Source organism: Salminus brasiliensis, chromosome 11 (assembly GCF_030463535.1).
Source record: "Salminus brasiliensis chromosome 11, fSalBra1.hap2, whole genome shotgun sequence".
Classification (NCBI taxonomy): Eukaryota; Metazoa; Chordata; class Actinopteri; order Characiformes; family Bryconidae; genus Salminus; species Salminus brasiliensis.
In genome coordinates this window covers 12,702,688-12,725,945 of record NC_132888.1, presented here as the reverse complement: position 1 = coordinate 12,725,945, position 23,258 = coordinate 12,702,688, and the positions used below count along the sequence as shown (strand labels likewise).

The 23,258-nt window shown below is 40.4% G+C and overlaps 1 protein-coding gene across 5 annotated transcripts in view; it reads right to left on the bottom strand.

Annotated features, from left to right (window-relative positions):
• fndc3a (fibronectin type III domain containing 3A) overlaps positions 1-23,258 on the bottom strand; it is a 67,686-nt gene that overhangs the window by 13,845 nt on the left and 30,583 nt on the right. For all 5 annotated transcript variants that reach the window (XM_072691801.1, XM_072691800.1, XM_072691802.1 and 2 more), the window contains 6 exons: positions 22,571-22,646; positions 5,279-5,355; positions 4,877-5,129; positions 4,149-4,466; positions 1,521-1,579; positions 43-212 (listed from right to left, as the gene is read on the bottom strand). In XM_072691801.1, coding sequence (XP_072547902.1) covers positions 43-212; positions 1,521-1,579; positions 4,149-4,466; positions 4,877-5,129; positions 5,279-5,355; positions 22,571-22,646 — 953 coding nt within the window. The remainder of the gene's footprint in view (positions 1-42; positions 213-1,520; positions 1,580-4,148; positions 4,467-4,876; positions 5,130-5,278; positions 5,356-22,570; positions 22,647-23,258) is intronic.

Genomic DNA, 23,258 nt, shown 5'->3' with positions numbered 1-23,258 from the left:
ACTTTGAAACAGCTTATTGATCCCCTCCCTGTTTCCAGCTACCTGTAGGCAGTGTTATATTTCCCATCTTTGCCGCTGTAAGAGACAGACACTTCATAGATGAAGCAGGGATCTTCAGAATTCTCCTCTCCCTCCTTCGGCTCTTCATCCGTCACAGTCCTCACTGGGGCCACCCAGCACAGACACGCTCCTCTGGCCTGGATGTCCATCACCTAAAGAGGAAGGAAACATTAACAAACGCTACTGGGTGAATTTAGTTCCTTCTTTACAATTCTGATGGTCCTGAAGCACTGAATTCTGAATGGGTTGATATGGCCATAAACATATTGCTGTTTACAGCCATATTAACCCATTCCGAATTCAACAATGCCCAGTTGCTTAAGTGTCTCTGAAGCGTGTCATGTAAGAGCAGTTTAGGTAACTTACTACTCCCATAAAACCAAAGGCAACTCTTATTATGCAAGCAAGGGGGCGAAGGGGGAATATTCTTTATTTTTAGCCTTGTTCCACTTGAGAAGAACCTCTATCCCTTTAGTTACAGCTGCAAGCCTGTGGAGCTTTTCCTGATTCTTTGATAAAAATAACCAAAGGGACTGAGTATCAGCAGGGCACAGATGCACACTTAAAAGCCACAAGGAAACGAGTCTAATCCTGTTCTGTCTTTTTCAAGTTTCGTCTCGTTTCTTTGTTATTTGTCTTCTGCTTTCTCTACTCACTTCCCTGTGCTCATCATGGTGGAAATAATCCATTCATCCAAGAAGGCCTTCACCAGAGCCCTCGCTCCACTGCTCATTGAATTTCCTAGTGTTTTTATTTAGTCTCTCTGGACTCTTGAGAGGAGAATGACGACAAAGCTTGTCTCACTAGTCACTACACAAGGACAGTCAGATGATTGCTAATGAAAACCCATGTGGGAAAGCATTCAGACCATCAGGAATTCTCTAACTGACCAGGCCGAGGCTCATGAAGGAAGAAAGTCAACCTTAAGGCAAGGTATGATTTATGACTTGTCAAGCTGCGTTCCTTTGTGGATAGACTATTAACTTGGAAAAAACCTGTCTGAACTCTGTGATGGAGGAAAAAATCATCTGAATACTAATTTGACAATTTCCTTCATCTTCCATCCCAAGCTTTGAACACTAATAGAAGTGACACATGATCATTACTAAGCTATCTGTCAACTGTTTACACTTTAAATTCAAATCACTGGAGCAAAATACATTAGTAGTTATATGGTTGTTGTTATTCATTAAGTTACATACAGCTTCAATGATCCTCTACCGTCAGCTATTAAGTCAGATCCTTTGGGGACAGCACTCGTGCATGCATGCATAATTGTTCCAATGTGTAAACGGCAGACATTATGAAAGCACAGTCAAAGCTTATTTTGTCAGGTGTTCGTTATCGAGGACAATGTGAGATTTTCAGTTTCAGCAACATTTGAATGACCTCTTACATTCATGAAACTCCAACCCTGTTTATATGCTGCTTGAAGCTTGCAGATAAATCCACATACTCACCACAGGCTTGCTGATGTTGTTTAACCTTTCTTGAAGAGCCTGCATCTTTTCATTCATTTCTGAGAACAGAGACAATGTGGATTTTATGAAAATGAGAAGAAAATTTTTTTTTCCAAGATTTCCAATGCATTCCAGTGGATATAGCTTTTCTTTTAGTATATATATATTTTTTAATCTTGATTTCACCCGCACTCATACATCAATTGTGGTATTTTATTAAAAATAACTAAAAATAACTAAAAAAAAACAAAACACAGCAACAACGAAAATAACAGCTCTTGGCAGAATCCTGGCATTTATTATAATAATTATTCTAATATTCTATAACACCTATAAAAGGTACATAAGGTGTTTCCACATGTTTCCACTGCTCAGGCAGGAAAAAAAAGCTTATTCGTGAAATACATGCATCTAATGCACATAATATGCATAGATCATATATAAGGAGGTCTAATCAGTCTTGTTGCTGATAAATTTAGCCAAAGTAAGCAGCTACAACATCAGCAGAAAAACAATGAAATGTAACTTCCAAGGGTAACTCAAACTCAGCTCTGCTTGTATGTCACATTCATAGTCCTTCAGACTGAACTGTAGACTGGTTCTCTAGTATCATCTGGAAATTTCAGGTTTCAATGATTGGATACTACTTTGTCAAACATCAACTGTCATTTGCTAAGTAATGGCAGGTAACAGCCCTAGTTCACAGCATCCGGTAGGCGCTGTTTACATGAACAGTGTATAATTAAAAAAACACTGCAAAACAAACTGACTGAGCACTTTAGCAGGACCAGCATTTCATCCTCACAGGTAAACACACATCTCTGATGTGCTTGACTGTTACCCAAGTGTCTAAGTAGGTGACATTGGCCGCATTGCATTGTGGATTTGTGTAGTATCCTTAGAAAACAATGTGTTGAGGTCATTTAAAACACTTGGATTTCTTAAAAATTTAATATATTATAACTTCCCCTTTACACTGTGGCTGTATAATACAGTATGTGATTGCCTATATTGTGCAGGCCTGCTGTACTGTACATTAAAATGAGTAGCTCCACACACTACAGAGAAGCTTGTGTGGTAGGTTTGACATGGCTACAGGAGGCCACAAGTCAGTCAGTCAGTCTGGGTTAATTATGGCTGTTAGCTCCATTAGCTGTTGGAGCTAATGAGGCCACTGATGCACCACTCAGCCTGGCTACACTCAGGTCAGTGAGTGTGTCTGCTCCTAAAACCCATTCACACCACTCAGCAGCTCCAGCACTATTTTCCACGCTAGAGTGGAGATTTGACAGGACTATCATTTGTGCCATTTCGATAGCTTCAGGAATAGAAACAAAACTGTTCAAATGGATTACAGTTTAAAAGTAAAAAATGATCATACCTAGTGATCTCGACTCAAACTCAGGATGTATTGGTCGTGTAGAGTAACTAGCAAAGTAATTGGTAACAATCTACATACCAACAGTCTGGTGATGACCAGATTTTGATTCAACAGTTTTGAAGAGTGAAATGGTATTGATAATATTAACAGTAAACTACAGCAAACTAAATAACAATGATCCAAAACAGGTGCAGTTTCTCATCCATTAAAACATTACCAGAAGGAAACTTACAGTATATTATTACACTGTAAATATTACAGTGTAAAATCGCTTATAGGCTCAAGGCTGTTCCCTCCTCATATTGCATGTGTGAGTGTCTGCTGAATAAGACTTCTCAGTCACTAGGCTTTATACAGTTAGGAACTGTGTAGGCTTTTCCTGAAGGCCCTAGCAATTATTATTAAATTACAATTCATTTATTCTTCCTATTCCCTTATGTGTTATTATAGATGCTCAACCTCTTGTAATTGAATCGGTTTAAGAAAATAAAAGATCTTTTGTCATTTTTAGGGCAGACTAAAGGGACACCCTTGGTTAAATGCTATAACTATACAATATTAGCTTGTATCTTGATCAGTTTTTGGAAGACTGAAGAGCGCTGAAGTGATAATATGGGGCATAAAATGAAGCTATGGAAAATGTTCCTTTTTAACTATTGATACTAATTGTTTGCCATTTTCATGGATTAATCTTTGGTTTCCAGTGTTCTTTAGTAAGGTCTCTGGGTCCTCATTTCTTTTGCAGATGGTCTTTTAACATGAAGGGTTACATTTTTGTTATACTGTCGTTATCAAAGAACCAGTACTGTATTGAACCCTTTTGTTTTGCGTATACCTAAACAAGATATTTCAAATGTATTTTACTTAATCTAATATTGTACACCTCTGGCAACCAGTTAGTCATCTTGCAGAAATATAAGTTTCTTAATTATGTATAAAGATATTTTTACATTTTAAATGCAAACTGTTAAATAAGGATTAAAAAATGTCAAATAAGGATTTATATCTAATAGTTTTAGGTCTAAGACCTATATCTCATGTATGTTAATAAAGTCCAAGAAAGCTTGGTGAGACCAAGAAAGCTAGAATATCAGTCTAGTTTGGTTCATCTCCCAGTGATATTTTCATTCTTTCTTTATTTATTTACTATGTGAGGAACTGCATGGATATCATAGCAAGAAGCACTACTACGTCCAGAAAACATGCACACCAACAACAAAGCAGTCATACCCTCAGCATTTGCCTACCTCCAGGCTCCATATCTCTTCCTCTCCCTTGACTTTCCATGCCCAGGCTGGTGACTGCTGCACTGGCCTGGCCCTGCTCCTCCGCCCCCTTGAGCCCGAGGCCATTCTGCAGATCCCCTCCTGCTGGTGGGGTTCCACGGTTCTTTTGTGGGGAAAGAGGAGGACTATCTTTGGAAGGAACCAGACCGCCCCCTCCTCCTGCTTGCCCACCTTGCCGCTCTTTCAACTTCTTCTGCAGTCTCTCGTAGGTTTTGTTAGCCCTTTCATCCCTGTGAACAAACAGTGTTCGTCCATGTGGCGGGTGTGTGTCTGTTGAAACTGGAAACACACAAACGGCGAGATTTGAACATCGATGTGGAATAGATTACAAAAACAAAAATTTACGTAAAATCTACTTCACAAAGTTCTTTATAATGTTAATATTACACACACGGTCATTCCAACAATCTGCAGTACATTACAGAAGATGTTTAGTTGCTCCAGACAACAAGTGGACATAATTGATGTTGTACAGAGAGAACAATAGAGCTGGAAGGGTAGGGGAATGAGGAAAGCATTATTTAACAAGATACATAATAGTCAATAGCAATAACGGTTAGTTCTAATCAATTACAAAAATAATTGTTAACCACAGCCTCTAATCTGTGCAATTCTGAACATTCATCCTTTTGACAGTCAGATCAGGATGTATGCTGAGTGTGTGTATGTGTGCGTGACGGTATACTCACCCTGCTCTGAGTAAATGTGAGCTGGGTGGTACTGAGAGATGTACTGGGGATTCATGTCTCCCGTTCCGCCGGCCATGCCTGAGTACAGGTGAGGAGGAGGAGGCATGATGGGATGATGAGGGTGGGGGATGAAGGCCTGCAGGTGGGCGTGGGGGGGCGGAGGGGGCGGGTGGTGCAGCGGAGAATGGCCCCCCGGGTGGAACTCCGCCTGAGGTAAGACCAAAACCCGCCTCACTCCATTCTCCTCAATGATCTTGGCAAGAATGACGAACAGAAAAGAGCAGGAATTAAGAATACAGGCAGACAGAAACACAGCAAAGCTCTTCAAAGTAAAATCAAAAGAAAGAGGAGAAAAGCGTTAGAAAGAAGGCAAACGCTACAAAAGACTCTATGTGCACTCACTTGCTGAACGTATCCAGGAGGCACATAGATTGGAGGCACTGAACCATTTGGGGACATCATGGGAACCTGAGCAGGACCTGGAAACACATCATTATAACACGGTGAGATGTAACATACCATTACTATACTGGACTCTACTGGGTTCTGGAGCAGGTCACGGAGTTAAAAGTAATTCCAAAAACAACAAACTCACATCAATCAACATCACAGTGACGTCTTCAGTAGTCCACACAGTTGACGATGCCACAATATGCTTTTTTTTTTTTAAGAGCTCATCAAATGTTTAGGTCATTTGTACATAATATTTGATGGCGCTCCATTCAGAGCGTATGCAAGGAGTTGGAGAATTGGGGATGAGGTGTGGTGGTGATTATCCAACATGCTGACCTCGCTAAAGCTCTTGTTGCTAAATGCAACAGAAACCTCATATCAATGCTCCAAAATCCAGTAAAAGGCCTTCTCTGGACAAGGGAGACAGTTACTCAAAACAAGTGTCTTGTTTTTTTTCTGAAATCAAGGGTTTAAAAAAAAACTGATGAACAGGTGCACCAATACTTTAATCTATAATGTGTATCTCTGAAATATCATTCATCCCTATAAAGGTATTTATCCCAACATCTGATCATTAATTACTAGACAGAGCACAAAAATATAGGCTATATTTGATGCTGGTGATTCTTGAGTACTACTACTCGAGGCAAGAGTATTCTACTGAAATCACTATTACTCATTACGTTACATTATGTACAGCATGGAGCGTCAGATTACATGCAGACTACCAATTAAATACGATGAACTGTATGCTTTAGCAAGTCTTACTTATATTTGCAAGTACTTTAATTGTAATTGTACTACACTTCATTTTGGGCGTTTAATGAATTAGTTCATTCAAATTGGTCAGAATGGACATCACTAGTCTCTACAAGGACAAAGATCATCCTATATCACTCATGTATTTTGCCTTCAAATCTATAGATTCTAATCCATGCACTAAATGTTGAAATAAAGTGACACTATAGACCTGACATCATAATAATAAGATTTCAAATAACGTGAAAATCCGGCATCTTTGGTGTCATTTTCGGTTCGAGTAGGTATTCAGCTGCATATTTGTATAGACTATAACCATCCCTGTTCAGTAAATAGATGTGCTTTGCTGCAAACACCAACTACTGCTGACACTGCAGCCTTGCTGAGGGGGTGGGGGGAGACAACAGATGCTGTGTAGGATATTTCTGCTGTGTAAAATATCCTGTCACAGACAGAGGAAGTTCAGACATTACAGTCTGTAAAACTTGCCTGAGGCTGGATAGATTTCCTCCACACATACACACAGAGCCAAAGTTGACACTCTTATTTTCAGCACAGCGGAAGCTCCATGTTATCAAGAACACACACTTGTTCCTTCTTGCCAAATAGTACCACCACTCAGGATAGTGCAACAAATGACAAATTTGCAAGGTCCCACCTCTGCTCTCTCCTCAGGTGGTAGAGAATCAAACACTACCTGTCCACCTTAACACAACTGCCTGTGAACAGCCTCTAGGGTACAGCACTACAAACACAAAAGGATAATCCTTGTTATGTTACAGAAGAAGTACAAGGTCAGCAGAAGATACAGAAAAGGGGGAAAAGCTTTTACTGGAGCGAAAGGAAAGGATAAGGAGGGGATTGGAGACTAAATGTAAGAATTACTAGAATGTAAGCATTCTAGGCCTAAGTGTCAAAGCTCACTGATAAACCTTAGAAAAGGCATTGGCCCTCATTCACCAACCACTCGTAAGAAGAAATCTCTACTTAAAATCCCACACATGCAGTTTCCATGTATCTGACATTCACCAATGTTTTCTTATTTGGAATTTGTTAAAATTTTCAGGGGCAATGGGATCAGTCTTTCAATTCTAAAAATGTACCTGGTCACTTCATCCATCTTGGGTATCTGGATTATATCTGGACTTTTAGGCCAAGACCTTTTTAAAAACACATTTAAGGCCCCATTATAGCAGTGTATATGCAGCAGTCTCTCCAATATGCATCCAGCAACCAAAACCCCTCCCAGTACAACTGAAACACCAGTAATAATTGCTGCACCACAAATTGATTTGCATATTCTGTGCCACACATGAACTGAATTCCAGTCTAACCAACTGAAAACCCATTTGACCACAGAGTGTACATGCATGTGGCTAAAACCTTATCAGAATACCACCAAGATACTGGTCACATGAGGTTTAAATGACCAGGTTTAAACATGGTCTTTGTTAGGACATTTATAAAAAAAAAACTAATTGAAGATAATTATTAGGATTATTAAATTAAATTTTAGCAAAATCATTTTAAACTTACAGGGCAAATTAAAGTGGGACCTTTTTCTCACCACCAGCCTGCTGTTTGTGAACAATTCTGCTAAAAGCAGTGCAAAATGAAAACTTGCAAACCTCAGAGCAAGAACTAATTGTAACAGACAGGGGTTAGTTGTAACAGTTTCTTAAAAGTGTGTCAAATTCATGAGAACACAATTCAACAGATTTCAAAGCTGTTTAAACTAGATAGGATTTCCGCATGCATAACAGTATCCACTTCAAAGTAAATATGATTGGTCGCAAAAAGCCATCTCAATCATGGTAAATTAACTTTTAACAACAACAACAACATAGATCAATATCATAAAACGTGCTGCCCTATGAATACGGAACAGATATGGACTTCTCTCGATGTTTTGTTTGGGAAGCATAGATGTAACAAAGCATTTATTAACTGTACTTGGGTTTACAGGAGGATCAGAGTCCCCATTCTTCCATTACTAATGATACTCTCACATGTTGCCATGTTTTCCCATCAATGCACTACTCAATGCTAACATTATGGACAACTGGAGACGAGAACTAACTGCCATTGGCAATGAAGAACCAGTCACCCACTGTGCACTCAGAGCGTGACTGTGGGAAACCCATATTTTGCTCATCCACAGGTTTAAAATCATAAGTGAAAGAGCTCAGGCTCCACCAGAAATCTACACATGCATGTCATTTACAGCTGGAAGGTGGTATGACGTAAGCGATAGTGGCAGCACACTCACAAACATCAGAGCTCTCAGAACTGTAAAATCATTCAGGCCACTCTGCCTCTACAGATCGATGGGCTGAGTTACAACTGGCAGGCATGATTTAAAGACATGCTGTGACTCAAAAGATCAGTTAAAGGTTTTGAGACTTTCCATAATGAGTCCATAATGTATATATTTTGCAACATGCCTTGTATAGATCTGCCAGTGCAAGTGACTCCTGCGAGAGGAATTTCAGACCACCACCGATGTCGACTTTTGAGAAGGAGTTTTAAGAAAGGGTTTGTAGAAAACATGCCCTGTGATACCTAATGAGTCCGTAAAAAGTCTTTACCATTACATCTGACACACATCCAGAGGTTTGTAGACACCAGTTCATCTAAAGCGTCCTTTAAAACCAAACATGGAGTCTGCCCCCCATTGCTGCAGTACAGCCTCTTGGGGCAGTAGTGGCTCAGTGATTAGAGCACTGGACTATTGATGACCGTGTTGAGGGTTAGAAACCTAGGGTCATCAAGTTGTCACTGATGGGCCCTTGAGCTGGGCTCTTAACCCTCTTTGCCCCCTGGGCACGATGCAGCAAAGGCTGCCCACCACTCCTAGCACATATGCTTACAGTTCACTGTGTGTGTTTACTCACTGGTGTGTGTGTTCATTGCATGTCCAACAAAAATTCTCCAGGAAAATACTATCCTGGAAGGACTTTACACTTGATGTTTGAATACTGCGGTGATAATCTGGTTGCATTAAGCCAGTACAACAGAAGCCTTCAAATCTGGACCTTGAGTGCAGTTTCCAGATTTTTTTTTTCTCGCTGGAAGTTAAAGAAAGAGTTAGTGTAATTGATTGGACACACAGTCTCCCAACCTACCAAAGATTACAAAGTCCAGGACTGGATTCAAGGTCTGAATTTGATTTGATTAGTCATTGACCACAAACGTCAGGGGGAGGACGTTTGTGATATATATATATATATATATATATATATATATATATATATATATATATATATATATATATATATATATATATTTATTTATTTATTATTATTATTTTTTTTTATTTTACCAGAGGTCAATGATCCAACATGTCATTATATCAATGATGCATCCTGACAGACGTGCAACAGTGTGTATCAAGCAGAAAAAAAAAGTTAATTAAAAAAACACCCTGTGATGTGACTATTGCGACATATTGCGATGACTATGCTGGAATGATGTATTGCACAGCCCTAGTACATATGGAAATAGTTATTTATGGATCCATTTATGGATCAATCAAATCCCCTGCAAATTTTCTTTAAGTTTATTACTTTGATAAGTGCTTTTTTCCCCCCCACTTGTACTCGAGTGTGATGCAAAACACTGAACCATTTATGATGGTCTTCAGCAAAACAATGGCACACATCAGAGCTTATGCTTCTCTTGGTCCGACAAGTCTCGACTCTTGGTGGTTGGGTTTGTTGGTGGAAAGACATTTTTATGATGGTCTTCAGCAAAACAATGGCACTCATCAGAGCATATGCTTCTCTTAATGACAGTCGAGCAATAAAAGACTGGTAGGACAACGCATTTGGAGCCTGATTTACTCAATTTACAACTCAGTTCACCTTTTGGGAGTAATGGAGACAAACATGATAAAAAAAAAATGGGCGGTTGCATAACCATCAAATTACTGACCAATAAATAAACACCCACATGTTCAATACTCTTAAACCACTGCAGCGTGTAAAGAATTGTGCTAAATGAGCAAGACACACAGTGGTGAGTAACTGGATTTGAAATACCTGAATATAAAAATTAATAATAATAATAATAATAATAATAATAAAATAATAATACAAAATTGCATGCTTAATTACGAGCCTTGTAGTTCCCTCAAAAGTAAAGATTTTGCTCGCCTGTTAGAAACACTGACAAACCATTATCTCTTTACTTTGATGTGGATTGCTGTGGGACCTTTGAAGCCTGATTTGGAGAGACCGAAGCTGCTTAACTGATGTGCAATGAGTCAGCCTGATGTAACAGCTAAGTGGACCTGAAGAAAAGGCTGAATTAAAGACTTCTGTTTTTTGTCCCCTCAATCAGAGTACCTTAATGCTGAGTGCTGGCCGTTACTGATCTGATTTTAGCATTTTTAAAGAGAATACAGCCAAACAATTTGGGTAAGCTCAGCGGCTGGTTAATGCAGAAGCAAGTTTTTGTAGCAAACTTTAAGTGATCTTTTTAAAGTATGGTTAATCTTTTATAATACAGTCTGACTGACGTCTCTGATTATTTAGCGCAGAATTACTGATTTCAGATTTACAGCACTGCTCCATGTGGGAGATGGAGCAGCCGCAGCCCTGCCTGTCCGTTTATAGGGAAGTTAAACAGAGAGAGTCAACATGTGGTTCTATGAAGCTCTATTCGCAGGCAGTACGGAAAGAGGAATTTCAGCTGCGGCGAAGGGAAGGAAAGGCAGGGGAAAAGGTTGAGAGATGAACAGAAGCAAGAAGCAAGAGGTGTAGACACAAAAAGTCAGTCTAGGCCAAAGTTAAAAAATAAATAAATGAATGAATAAAAGGCATGAAGACAGGAGGCGAGGCAAGCAACAGTAAAAAGTCACATGAATTTGGCAGTGGGAAACAGAGAGGCAGACAGACAGACAGAAAGATGGACAGAGACATGGAACAGGGTGAGAATGAAAACAAAGGAAAGGAATAGTTTTTTATATAAATAAAGGGGAAAAAAAAACCCACCCACACTTTTACATCAGACTGACGCACGAGCGCTGACAGATCAGACATAAAAGGCCACATCCCCCTCCCTCCCTCTTCTCCCTCACACCCCTCCCCTCACACACACACACAGCCAGGCTGCTGCTCTGCTGACGTGGAGCACAGTGCCAGCCTTCCAGAGGAGGCATCAACAAACACAGAGCGAGACAAACACAAACACACACACCCTCTCTCTCCCAGACACACACAGTCACACAGACAAAAACAGCAGTAGAGCCAAGAATAAGCTCCAACTCCAAATAAACTCCAAAACAGCCAAGCTCTCACACACCGAGACAGAGAGAGAGATGGAGAGTAAGAGAGTGAGAGAGAGAAAGAAAGGGGGCAATGAAAATAGATAGAGGAGGAAAAAGGAGGAAAGGAAGAAAAAGAAAAAAAGACAAGCAATAGAGTGAGACTGAAACAATGAGCACAGATAAGAGAAAAAGAGAGAAAAAAAAAACAAAGAATAGAAGAAAAAAGGGGGGAAAGAAAAAAAGAAAACAAGAAGACAATAAACGAGAGGTAAACTAAGAGGAAAAAAAGAAAGTAAAAATTAAAAAAAAAATAAAGATTCAAAAATAAGAAAGAAAAAGAAATGGGGTGAGTAAGAGAAAGAGGAGAGAGAAGAGAAATGACAGGAGAGAAACAGAAAAAAGAGAAAGGGTATGAAGACGTGTTTAAGGGAGTGAGGGAGAATAAAAACAGTGAGGAGAGAAAGCAGGAAAGGAGAGAGAGAGAGAGAGAGAGAGAGAGAGAGAGAGAGAGAGAGAGAGAGAGATATGAAAGAACAAGCTCGCCTCTTGGAGACGTCGTTTGACTGTGTCCCTGGAAGCCGTCTGACACGGCTCTTAATTACAGCTAATCCAGAGTAAAACACTGCAGGAGAAGGCCCCCCTGTAGGACTCCAATTACAAATGCCCTCAAATCATTAAAGCAAACAATCTCACCAATCGCTCCTCTAGAGCAAATGCTAATACCACAACACCACCAACGCGCGACCACCTCCAACTTAACCCGTCTTCTAAACAGTCAGAAACGGAGTCTAGCATTCTTTTATTTTTAGGGGTCCAAGCACCTGCTGCCAGAACCACTTGACCTGTTCCTATTATTTCCTGAAGTGAGTCGTGTAGACCGAACTGCATGTAGAACATTTCAGAATCATGGTGAATTATAGGCAGCGCTTCCTCCTGCTATAAAGAGCAGGAGCAGCGGGCAGTCACCTTAGCACCCACGGGGGGACGGGGACATCTCAGCCATGAATGTTTAGAGAGGTGAAAGTGCTGTTCCTTCACTTCCTTCACTCCTTCACTTCCCCATTCCCACAACCTTCTGGTCCCAAAGCCCATTTCTGATTCCTGAATTACCACAGTATTCTTTCGGGCATGTGTGCTCACTGCCACTGTGTGCGTTTGATCGCTGCACAGATGGTTAAAAGGTGGAGGCCAAATTCCATCTGCGTCCAACACAAATGGTAAATATGGGCTGTCTTATCTTTTGTCTTTTAGGAGCGTATTGCTGACGATCCCTCCTAACACTGACCAGTTGCACAGGATTTACTGCAGAACTAAAACAATAAAAATCCCTGTGCTCTCTTTGATAGCTTTCGATAATAACACCTTCCACTCTTACCTGAAACTGACAACAGGATGATTAGAGCTCCAGAACAGCGTAACCAGCGTTCTGTGATGCAGCTAGCAGAAGAGATGGCCCCAATGAAGAACACTGTATGTTTATGCAATTTTGAACCTGGATGCTGAATAATTCATCGCATCCGCCGTAGCACCACGGCGAGTGCCCCGGTGACATCTCGCGAGTCCGGTGACGTCTGTCACTGACCCCAAGAGGAAGGGAAGGAAGGAGGGCACATGTTTACGAAACAAAGCCAAAACTACTTTACTTCTGGCCCTTTGTTTTCATGAAACCAAAAGATAAAAATAAAAGGGGGAAAATGAGGAAAACAGAAGGCAGAGACTCTTGAGGATAATTTATCCAATTCCCTGGACTGTATTCAACGGGGGAATGTGGTGAGGCTAATTCATTCATCGAGCCCATGCGGATTTATTAGTGATGTGCACAACACCCCCAAACCCCCCTCCAAGCAAGCAGTTACACAAAGCCAATCTACATAAAAGAGAGGTGATGTAACACATGGAATTGTCTTGGAAAGAAGCTTAGACACAAACTTCTCCTAGAAGTACTACCACCGCCACATAAACAACCGCCACATGGATCTACACCTCTCTCGCACTGTTCTAGTTCAGTCTCTTTCTTTCTTTTCCCCAATTCTCTCTCTCTCTCTCCCTCTCTCTCCCTCCCTCCTTCAATTCCTCCAGGCAGCAACAGCAGAGAGGGATGAGTCACCGACTAGTTTATTCTCAAAGCTACGGACTGCAGATGCTGTGAATGAACTCGGTGTGCGTGTGTGTATGTGTGTGTCTCTGAGATTTAAAGGGTACGGAGTCGAGTTAGCAGCGGCGCAAAAGGCTGAATGTAATCACAAGTCACATGGCCCTGATTTGACTACACACACACACACACACACACACACACACACCATTCTGATTTGCACACCACTGTGGCCCAGTCCATGTGTTCGTTTGTTTCAGCGACGGCTAATTTGTTAATCCACTGTTCTCAAACTGAGCTAAAGCAGAACCCCTGCACTCCGTCGTGTCAGTTATTGGTGTTCAGAGCAGGAGTGCGTGCACATTAGCCCCGTGGCTCAGGTCTAAAGCAAAAACTTCACTGCCGGTCTAGACGTGGTGACCTCTGCAAAGGACAGCGCAGATGGATGAGTGGCTAATGCTAGAGTGCTGAGAGCTGGACGCTTGCTTTAGTCATAACCAGAACACTCCAGTGAGAAGGCCTTATAAAAACACCCACATAGAGTCCACTCAAAGGGCATGCTCTGGCTTTGAGCCGGGAGTCGTGTATGCTTGCGTATACACGCAACCACACACACACACACACACGCACGCAACCACACACACACACACACACACACACACACACACACACACAAGCCAGTCAACAGTGCCCAACTTCAAAAACCTCTTATGTTCTTTCCAGCTTCTCATTTGCATAGCTCCTGCTGCGGCACACTAAACTAGTAGATGTCCAGACTTAATAAACATACTGGTGGAGGCCAGGTAAAGAACTTGCAAGTAGTCCAACATAAAAAAGAGCTTAATATGAAAAGTGCTTTACAGTATCACCCCTTCACGGTGACAGTACGGACTTTCAGCAGGATAATGTGCCCTACCACACCTCAAAGAACATTGAGATCGCTCATGTTCCTCAAGCCATTCCTAAAAGTGTTGACCAGGCCTCCACATTCCCCAGATCTCAATCTGACTGAGCATCTGTGAGCTGTGCTAACCCTGACCCAGTTCCACTTTTTCCTGCTCTTAAGAATGAATATTAAATGAAAAAACACAAATATACTGAACCTACACTAAATAGCTTTTTAAAACCTAATACCTAATCCATTAAAAGATCCACTAAATCATCCCTAGATGATGACAAATATCCTCCAAAAGCACATAAAGACAGAATAAGATGAAATGAATGGCTTTAATTCAAGATGATAATGTGCGAGGCACACATTATTCACCTGCATCAAGTACAAAAGTATGCAGATCACAGACGACTATAGTTTAACAGCAGAGATTTAGAGTTTGGTTTCTGGAATGCTTGATTTTACAGACAAATGGCTAACATCCACTCTGCATGTGTGTGGCTGCATCAGTATGAAAGCATTACAGCATGGCTGACCAAGCAAAACGTCCGCATGGTGCTTATTTCTACAGACAAATGAGAGGAAAGACGACTCCAGGGAGTGCCTACAGCAGATCATCCAGAAATTGTGGAATGCCGGCTCTTTTTATTGTGAATATATTTTTATTGTTTTTCAAAAACAAGACACTGAATAAGCAAATGAAGAACTCGTTCGTAATAAGGAACTCACCACCTGTTAATCACAAGTTGATGAAGGTCATTTTACTTGCGATGCTCCATTGTATTGTTTTTTTTCACATACCACTTAAAAAAAAAAAAATAAATAGTACTGTTGGGGGACTGAAGTAAAGTTTGATTCTTCTGTTCTTATAGACCTACAAAAATCTGACTATTAACTGATTAATTAAATCAGGAAAAATGACCAAACCAGAGATTTCTCCTAAAGACTTTAGCCTCTTTCTCCAGGGCTCCTGTAGCTAGTTTTAAGTTGTAACCACAGTTTAAACACACATTTTCCTAAACAGGCAAAATGATAAAAAAAATAAAAAAAAAAAAATAAAAAAAATATATATATATAAAATACCTTAAACCAACATTTTAAAAGCTGAGAGATCTGTCAAAACTGAAAAGTGAAGCAGAAGCATGTGGGCTGAGGTGGCAGAGTAATATTATACAATTGTACATTAATATCACTTGGATTAGGCACGATTATGCAGTTTCTGGCATGCCGAGCCTGAAGTAGCAACAACAGTGACGCTATAGATTAGTAAACTGATTAGTATAAAATGTTCTTCATATTCTCAAATCTTTCACAAACTTGGTTCTTTATGGAACTTAAAGTGGTTCCTCTACAATGTTGTTCAAATAACCCACTGTAGCATCTTTAATTTTAGTTTAATTAAAGTTATATTAATGTGAGAATTGGGGTTTCCTGTTCCTGGGCCTCCACTACAGTCTGGAAGTTTAAATTGGAGCTTTGTGATGCCTCTAAAGGACACACTTTTCACATTTTACAAGCTGAAAGATCCGTCAAAACTGGTATCTGAAAGAGAAACAGAAGCACGTGGACTGAGGTGGTCGAGTAATTTTATAGTATTGTACAGTAATATCACTCATGAGCATTACTTTGCAGTTTCTGGTGTAGATAGTGATTCAGATAGTGATGCTATTCTCCCTATTACAGGTCAGAATTTTAAACTGCCATTTTAAGGTAAAAATGTTGCTTTAATAAGATTGCAATGATTTTTTTCTCGCCCAGCGCAGCTCTGGATTACATTTACAAACTCTTGCTTTACCGGACATTGTGCCTGGTGGGAATTTGCCAGTCTCGCAGAGATTGTATCAGTCAAATACCGGTATTTACCGGCTAATGGAAACCCTGGTTTAATTTTTTTTTGGTGGTTAATGTGTGGTCAGTGTTGTGCTGGAAAGTCCTGTGAGTAAGCTTCCAGGCAAAGCTAAAAATCACAAGCAAGCAAAACATGCCGCCCCTGTAGGGTACACTTAGGGTGAGGCAGTGTTGAGCTGAATGTGATTGCTCTGTTTGGTTTGAGTGGTCCGTCGCTCACCAACCTGGTACAAAGGTTGCATTAAAAGCCACAGACCCCTCCACCTTTTTCCACCTTATCGTCTTTCCACAATCCCGCCTCTTCTTAATAAGCACAAAGATATGCAGCTTTTGGCCCGCACATGGCATTTACGCACTTCCCTCCACTTAAAATACATGAATGAATCCAAAAATAAACCTGGGATGGAAACGAGGGGGTGATGCAGATTTCACTGCTGCCTCTGGCTGATTCTGAGGTTAAGGGTTAAATACAACACACACCCCTCCCTCTGCTCTCCACACCATGAGCGGTGAGTCATCAATCCGCCGGCGTCACTGACAGACAAGCGCTCCCAACACCACGCCAGTTCGCACCAGCTCCACTCTTCTTCACTCTGCTCCTCGCCACTCGCTCCACCCCAAAAGGGCAAGGCACGTGGAGCACCCTCACCATTTTAGTCAGGAAAGGATGTGCTATCCACACTAAGTGCTTACTGGAAAAGTCAGAGGTTATCCGCCATGGGGAAGTGATCTCTCCACAAAACATTACACCACATCCTCATCTTTAGAGAGCCCTGCATGACAGCCTGCAAGTGTGAAAAAAGCCTGAGAAATATCTGAGGTATGCTTCTGGCGTTTCATCGTGAGTATGTGGTCAAGCCACAGAGTGCGTTAGGACAGAATCAGAATCAGATTTATTGGCCAAGTATGTTCAGCTACAGCTACTCAACATAAGTTACAGACAATACACAATATACACAGAACAATAGTATACACAATATACACAGACTGTATGAGGACATTTCTATACAGTGTGCTCAAGTAAAGTCAAAGCACAGACTTATCAGATCACAGGTTATGACATGCCATACTGGAGCACATTTGGTTGCAAAAAGCTGTAGCAGCCCTTTGTATTTTCAGTGGTGCAGTGGTGGCTCAGCGGTTACAGCACCAGGCTATCGATGAAAGGGTTGTGGGCTCGATACCCCGGGCTCAGCAAGCTGCCACTGTTCAGAGAGCCCTGCATGTCAGCCTGCAAGTGAGCCTGAGCAAGGCTGCTCATCGCTGAAGGCACGTGTGCTCACGGGTCGCTGTGCGCGTTTGCTCACTAGTGTTTGTGTGTGTGTGTTCACTGCACGGTAGGGGTGTGTGATATGTATTTGTAATTGTTGTTTTAACGATGTGCATGAAGACATTATCGAGTATGTCACTCACTCTGTGGAAAGCACTTAAAAACACGCCTTCACGTATTCACTGCGCCCTGTTGCCTAATAAAATGGACTACTGCCCAAGGACCAAGCCAAGGACCTGTTGGACCAAAATCGGTGACCATCGAATTCTGTGACCTCAGTGGGTAGTTTCTGAGATGTGTAACGGATGGGGTGCCTGCATCTGAAGGCGAACGCGGAGGCAGCTCTAGGTGGTTCCTTCTCTTTCTTTTCTTTTTGCTCTATGCATACAGACAACACCTTTCAGTGCTGCGATAAGTTTTTAGCAGCTGAAGTTTCTCTCTGTCTCTGGCAAAGCATTCATAAAACTTTCCAGAGTATGGAAGCCACAAGTACCAAAGAGCACAGAACCACAGCTGCATCGTATGAAGTTGAAATTGAATAAAAACAGGAAATTAATGAACGTTAACCAATAATGTTAAATATTAATAAAAGTTAATTATTTAGAAAAGACGATAGTTATTATATTATCTAATTATTATCCACATATATTATCTAATAGTTATTACATGAGTAGTGTTATTATTATTATTATAGAACGAATATTATAATTATTGGTCACCAGAAACTTCTGTGTACCGCTATAAGAAATAAGTGCAGTCAATTAATTTACAGTTTAAGTGAAATAGATTCTTAATTTGTTCAGATGTTTAAGCATACACAAAGTAAAAACTTACAACTTTTGAAAATGACATGCTTCGGTTTTAAGTAAATAAATAAGTAGAACAAGCTAGCGAGCTCCTTCAACACATTTGAAGAATGCAAAGTATCGTCCAATTACAATTATCGGCAGAATCCCAGAAAATATCGAGACATCATTGGTTTTGCACCTGCAACCATAGCTGATTTCCTAAGTCACCTCACTGTTATGGTAGAAACAGTTTTTGTTTAGAAATGTGAACTTGACAATTCCAATGAAATAACAGCTTCAACATCACTGTGCCGCTCTACTGAAAGTAATAGAGAGAAAAGAGTCTTTGTTGTTGCTACTCCTGGCTCGGCACCCTGCTAACTACGCTATGCAACTTTGGAGAAGCAGGCAGGACAACGCTTGCAGGAACTGCGTAATGTTACATAACTATATTCAAATCCGGTTATATTGCTATACCACATCAGTCCACATGATTCTTTCACTTTTAGTGCTGGTTCTCTTTCTCTCAGCTCAACCAAAAAAAAAAAAAAAAAAACGTGTCCCAGGGGTGTCTAAAAGTGTGAATTACACTTACCGACTGTAGGGGGGGCCTAGGAGCAAGAAATATTACTTTTACATAGTATTGCCTATAACACTTATTTGCCTGAAAGATCCCTGAAACATTATCATTATGTATATTCTGTGTACTTATCCAACTGTTCAACACCACAGAACTGAGAGAAAACTGAAGAGGGTAATGTAATATTACTTTGTAAAGGCTTACCAAATGATAAGAATTATATACTATTCTAATACTGACTGATATTTTACTACCTTTTACAGTTAAGACAGACGATTACTACAAGGCATTAATGAGCCATAACAGCTGTGGAGATCTGCCAGCGTCTCTGCAGGGCAGTGCAAACTCCGAGGTAAATTCTCAGCATTTTCTGCACGCAAGTGCCCAGACAGTTTTGTATGACAAATGGTTTTGCACCTGCAACCATAGCATTAGTTTTTGTTTAGAAATATATGTGAAATTCAACAAGTGGAAATTTACTACTCAGCAGTGCAGTACGTTTCTTCAACCATGTAAAGCAGCATGATGCAAATTGGTGTTTCTGTATCTCCTGGGCTCCCCCTATACATGAGGAGTGTAACTCCCTTCTACACCACTGCAGTAATTACAAATTACGCTACGAGCGCCCACCTATTGACTAGGTTGAGCAATATTAGGACACAAAAATGACTTGGGTTTAGGAGCTTTTTGCAGTTTTGGTGAAAGTTCTTGTGCAGCTCCACCCAAGTTCTACTCCAGCCTGGAGTAGCAATGACAGAGACACTATTCTCCCCATAAAGACGAGAAGTGGAGCATCAAAGTGGAGCATCAAAATGATTCTGAAGCTGTTTAAGATTAACATTACTACATAAGGTGGCAAAAAAATGATCAAGAGCCCAGAATAGGAAGGTGCCAGGTGCCAATTAACCAGATTGGCAATATTTTGGTTTCTGACATGGAGAACACCAAACATGGATGGTAACACGTGTGTGACGTTGACACTCATGGAATATATTTTTTCTTGGGAACTTATGAAAGGCTTTGTGATTGAAGGAGTTTGTGTCCAATACTTTTAATCAGTAACTACTGGGAATGTTTTGTGAATCAAAACCCTTTATTTTTAAACATATTTTATTTCCCTACAATTAACATTTGCTATCCTTGGTTCTCCCACTGAGAAACAGCCGATTAATAAAGTGGTGGCATGTCACGTGACTGTAACAATCACACAGGAAACTTCATAACTAAATCAGCATTGTGATATTGTTTATTCTGCAGATGATACACATCTCTCTACATTTGTTCTCGCTTGAATCTACCCCACCAATATACGATTTCAATGAACAACAATAAAGTTGTCTTCATATTTCCACTAAAGAGTTGTGCACAATAGAAGTCCCAACATCCCAGTCACTACAGCTGTAGGGTACGAATGGCTCTTAAGGAGCACAATAAGAGAAACCTGTTTTTTCCCCCTCCTCTCTAATCAATAGCTTTCCAGGGCACTGTAATCTTTCAATTACAGTCACACTACACTTCCTACTGTGGCTCCAACTGCCAATCAGAGACACTAGCAGAGCAAGTCTTCCTCGAGCTAGTCACAGTTCTCAGTGTTTTCACACGTCCCACACAATGGCTGAACACAAAAGAGCCGTTCAGAGGCAGGGAACGTGTAAGACATCTCATTGCAATCCCACAGAGACCCGACAACACTGTCTGACTGTTGTGACTGAGCTTCCAACACGTATAGCAATTAGGCCCAACAGTGACTGATGATGGGGTTCTTGATCAGAACGATCTGAAGGAACCAATGCCAAGTCATACAGTACCGGTGGCATGAGCATGTCCTCCTCAAAGCACTTAAAGAGGACGTTCTGAAGACATTCAGGTGGTGCAACAGTGTCACAAGAGAAACTACAGCAAACTTGCATTACTGTGAGAATAACCACAAGCTAACGCATCTGTTAGAACACTGGTGTAGAAGTAGAAGTTTCTCTTGAATGTATGAATGAATGAATGAATTCATCCAGAGAGAAGAATAAGGCAAAGACTTTGGGTATATCTTCTCTCAGTCTCTGCTTTCTGCCTTTATACAATACCCTTACTTCACTGATTAGGGAATATAAAAACTAATCACTTCAATTAATCAAACTACACTATGGACAAAAGTACTGGGACACCTTCATTCTCATCGTTTCTTCCAAAATCAAGGATATTGAGAAAAAAAGCATTTATCCTGCCTTCGTTGGTGTAGCAGTCTCTGGCTTTCTACTACATTCTGAAGCACTGCAATGAGAATTGATTGCATTCAGTAACAAGAGCGCAAGTGAGGTCAGGATGTTGGATGATCACCACCCAACCTCACCCCCAACTCATGCCAAAAGAATTGGATGGAGCACCATCACTCCAGAGTACAGAGTTCCACTGCTTCACAACTCAATGCTGAGGGGCTTTATACCCCTCTAGCTCACACACAGCATTAGGCATTGTGCCAACTGCTACAGAGAGTGCTATTCTATTGGTAATACTTCTATACAGGGACTAGACAAGCAGTGCTTGTGCATAGCAATGGGTACAACCTAAAGTAGCTGAATGCATTCATTAGAAGGGGCGTACACAAATGTACTACCACACAACATAACTGAAAGATTAGTGGGTTAATAATGAGCATGGATGAAAATCTAGCATTGGGTTTGATAGTCAATGGTCATTTGCAGCTTAAAAATCTCTTTTCGATGAGATCAGTCAATCTGTGTCAGGAAACAGATCTTACAAAGAGTAGAAAAAAATAAGATAACATTCACCACTGTTTGCTTTAGAAAAGGGCCCAATATAAAATAATTCCTGCATTGCTTGTAGCTGAAGAGAGCAGCTGAAATGCAGCAAGGCGACTAATGATTAGAGTTTAGATGTGGTTATCCCTGCAAAAAGATACTCTATAGACCTGACAATTTCCAACAGCAGATTCTCCTTTTCCTTTACAGTAGTACATCAAGTCAATACAACCCTGTGGCTCAAACCATTTTATTTAATAATTTGTTCTAAGTGTAAAAAAGAGTATTAGTTAGGTAGGTAGGATTAAAATATGTCTACCATCCATGGCAGGTCTTTTTTTTTTTTTTTTTTTACTGTTGACACAAATTAAATAGAAAGCTGTATAAAAGCACACAAACTATTTCTGCCTCTTTATTTAAAAAAAAGGCATGCTACACTGCAGCAGGATACAGACCAATCAATTTGGTGTCATATCAGTAATGGAAGTTGGCTCTACAGAGGACATAGTGAGCTAAACTCAGTTAACCGGTGCAAATATTAAATGCTGATGAAGACTCACCATTTTCGTTCACGGAGGACAAAAGATGAGTCAATGATGAGCAAGTTGAGAAAATACAATTGCTTAAATTCCTGGACCTAGATAACACCAGCTAGCACAGCTAGCAATGGAAGCACATAAATTGAAGTAGTCATGTTTTACTTGTTTGATCAAATTAAACATATACCTGAGTACTAATTTATAAATTTCAGTATCTGATTACCGACATACTGAATGCTTAAGAGCATGCCCTGGATTTCCCACCAAAAAAACCGTTAAATTGTGATCTTGTTTGAAGCATGTCCACTCAAACGTTTGACTATTACAGCTACAGCACAGACACATCCCAAAATATTCTTTCTCACCTACTGATCAAGCTCCAGACAAGTGACAATAGACATATTTTAAGGAACTACTGAATCTGTTCTTTAAAAAGCTTTGAAAGACTCACCTGTGATACACTGAAACTGACCATCCTCTCGCTGGATTGTGAAGGCCTCACCTGGGTTTACTTGCACCAAGATTACCTGAGAAGAGAAAAAGAGAAGACTCGTCACTTCAGATATGTTGTTACACATCAGCTTAAAAAGCCTTTTCATCCTCTCTATGCTATCCTCGCTTCAATACTCAGTTAGGTGGTTAAATCAGAGTAGAGATCACTAGGGCAGATATTTCAGTTGAATAACCTTGTCGTTCTTTTGTTCCAATAGTGCAATACTTCTGTACACTACACATCCTAATTTTAGTCAGAGCTAAACAGAATAATTATACATGGACAAGCTGTTACTCAGTCAGCCACAAACATTTTATTCTCCTCCACGCTACTATAAATACATGACTGATTCGCAAATAGATTAGAATCACTTTTGAAAAGTGCAGGAAATAGAATAATTTTTAGTTGACTAGATTTGACACACAGACTCTTTCTCTCAATCACAGACACACTCTTTTAAAAACAGGGAGAGAGAGTATTTGTTTTCAAAAGGCACTTAAAATCAATAAGAGGCGTGAAAAGGGTTAGCATTTGGCATTTTAAAACCCTTCCCATAGCAATCAATAAATGTGTTCCCCTGAACAATGTGGTTGTACGTGCGACACATACTAGCAAAGCATCAGAACCAAATCTATTTAATAGTAGT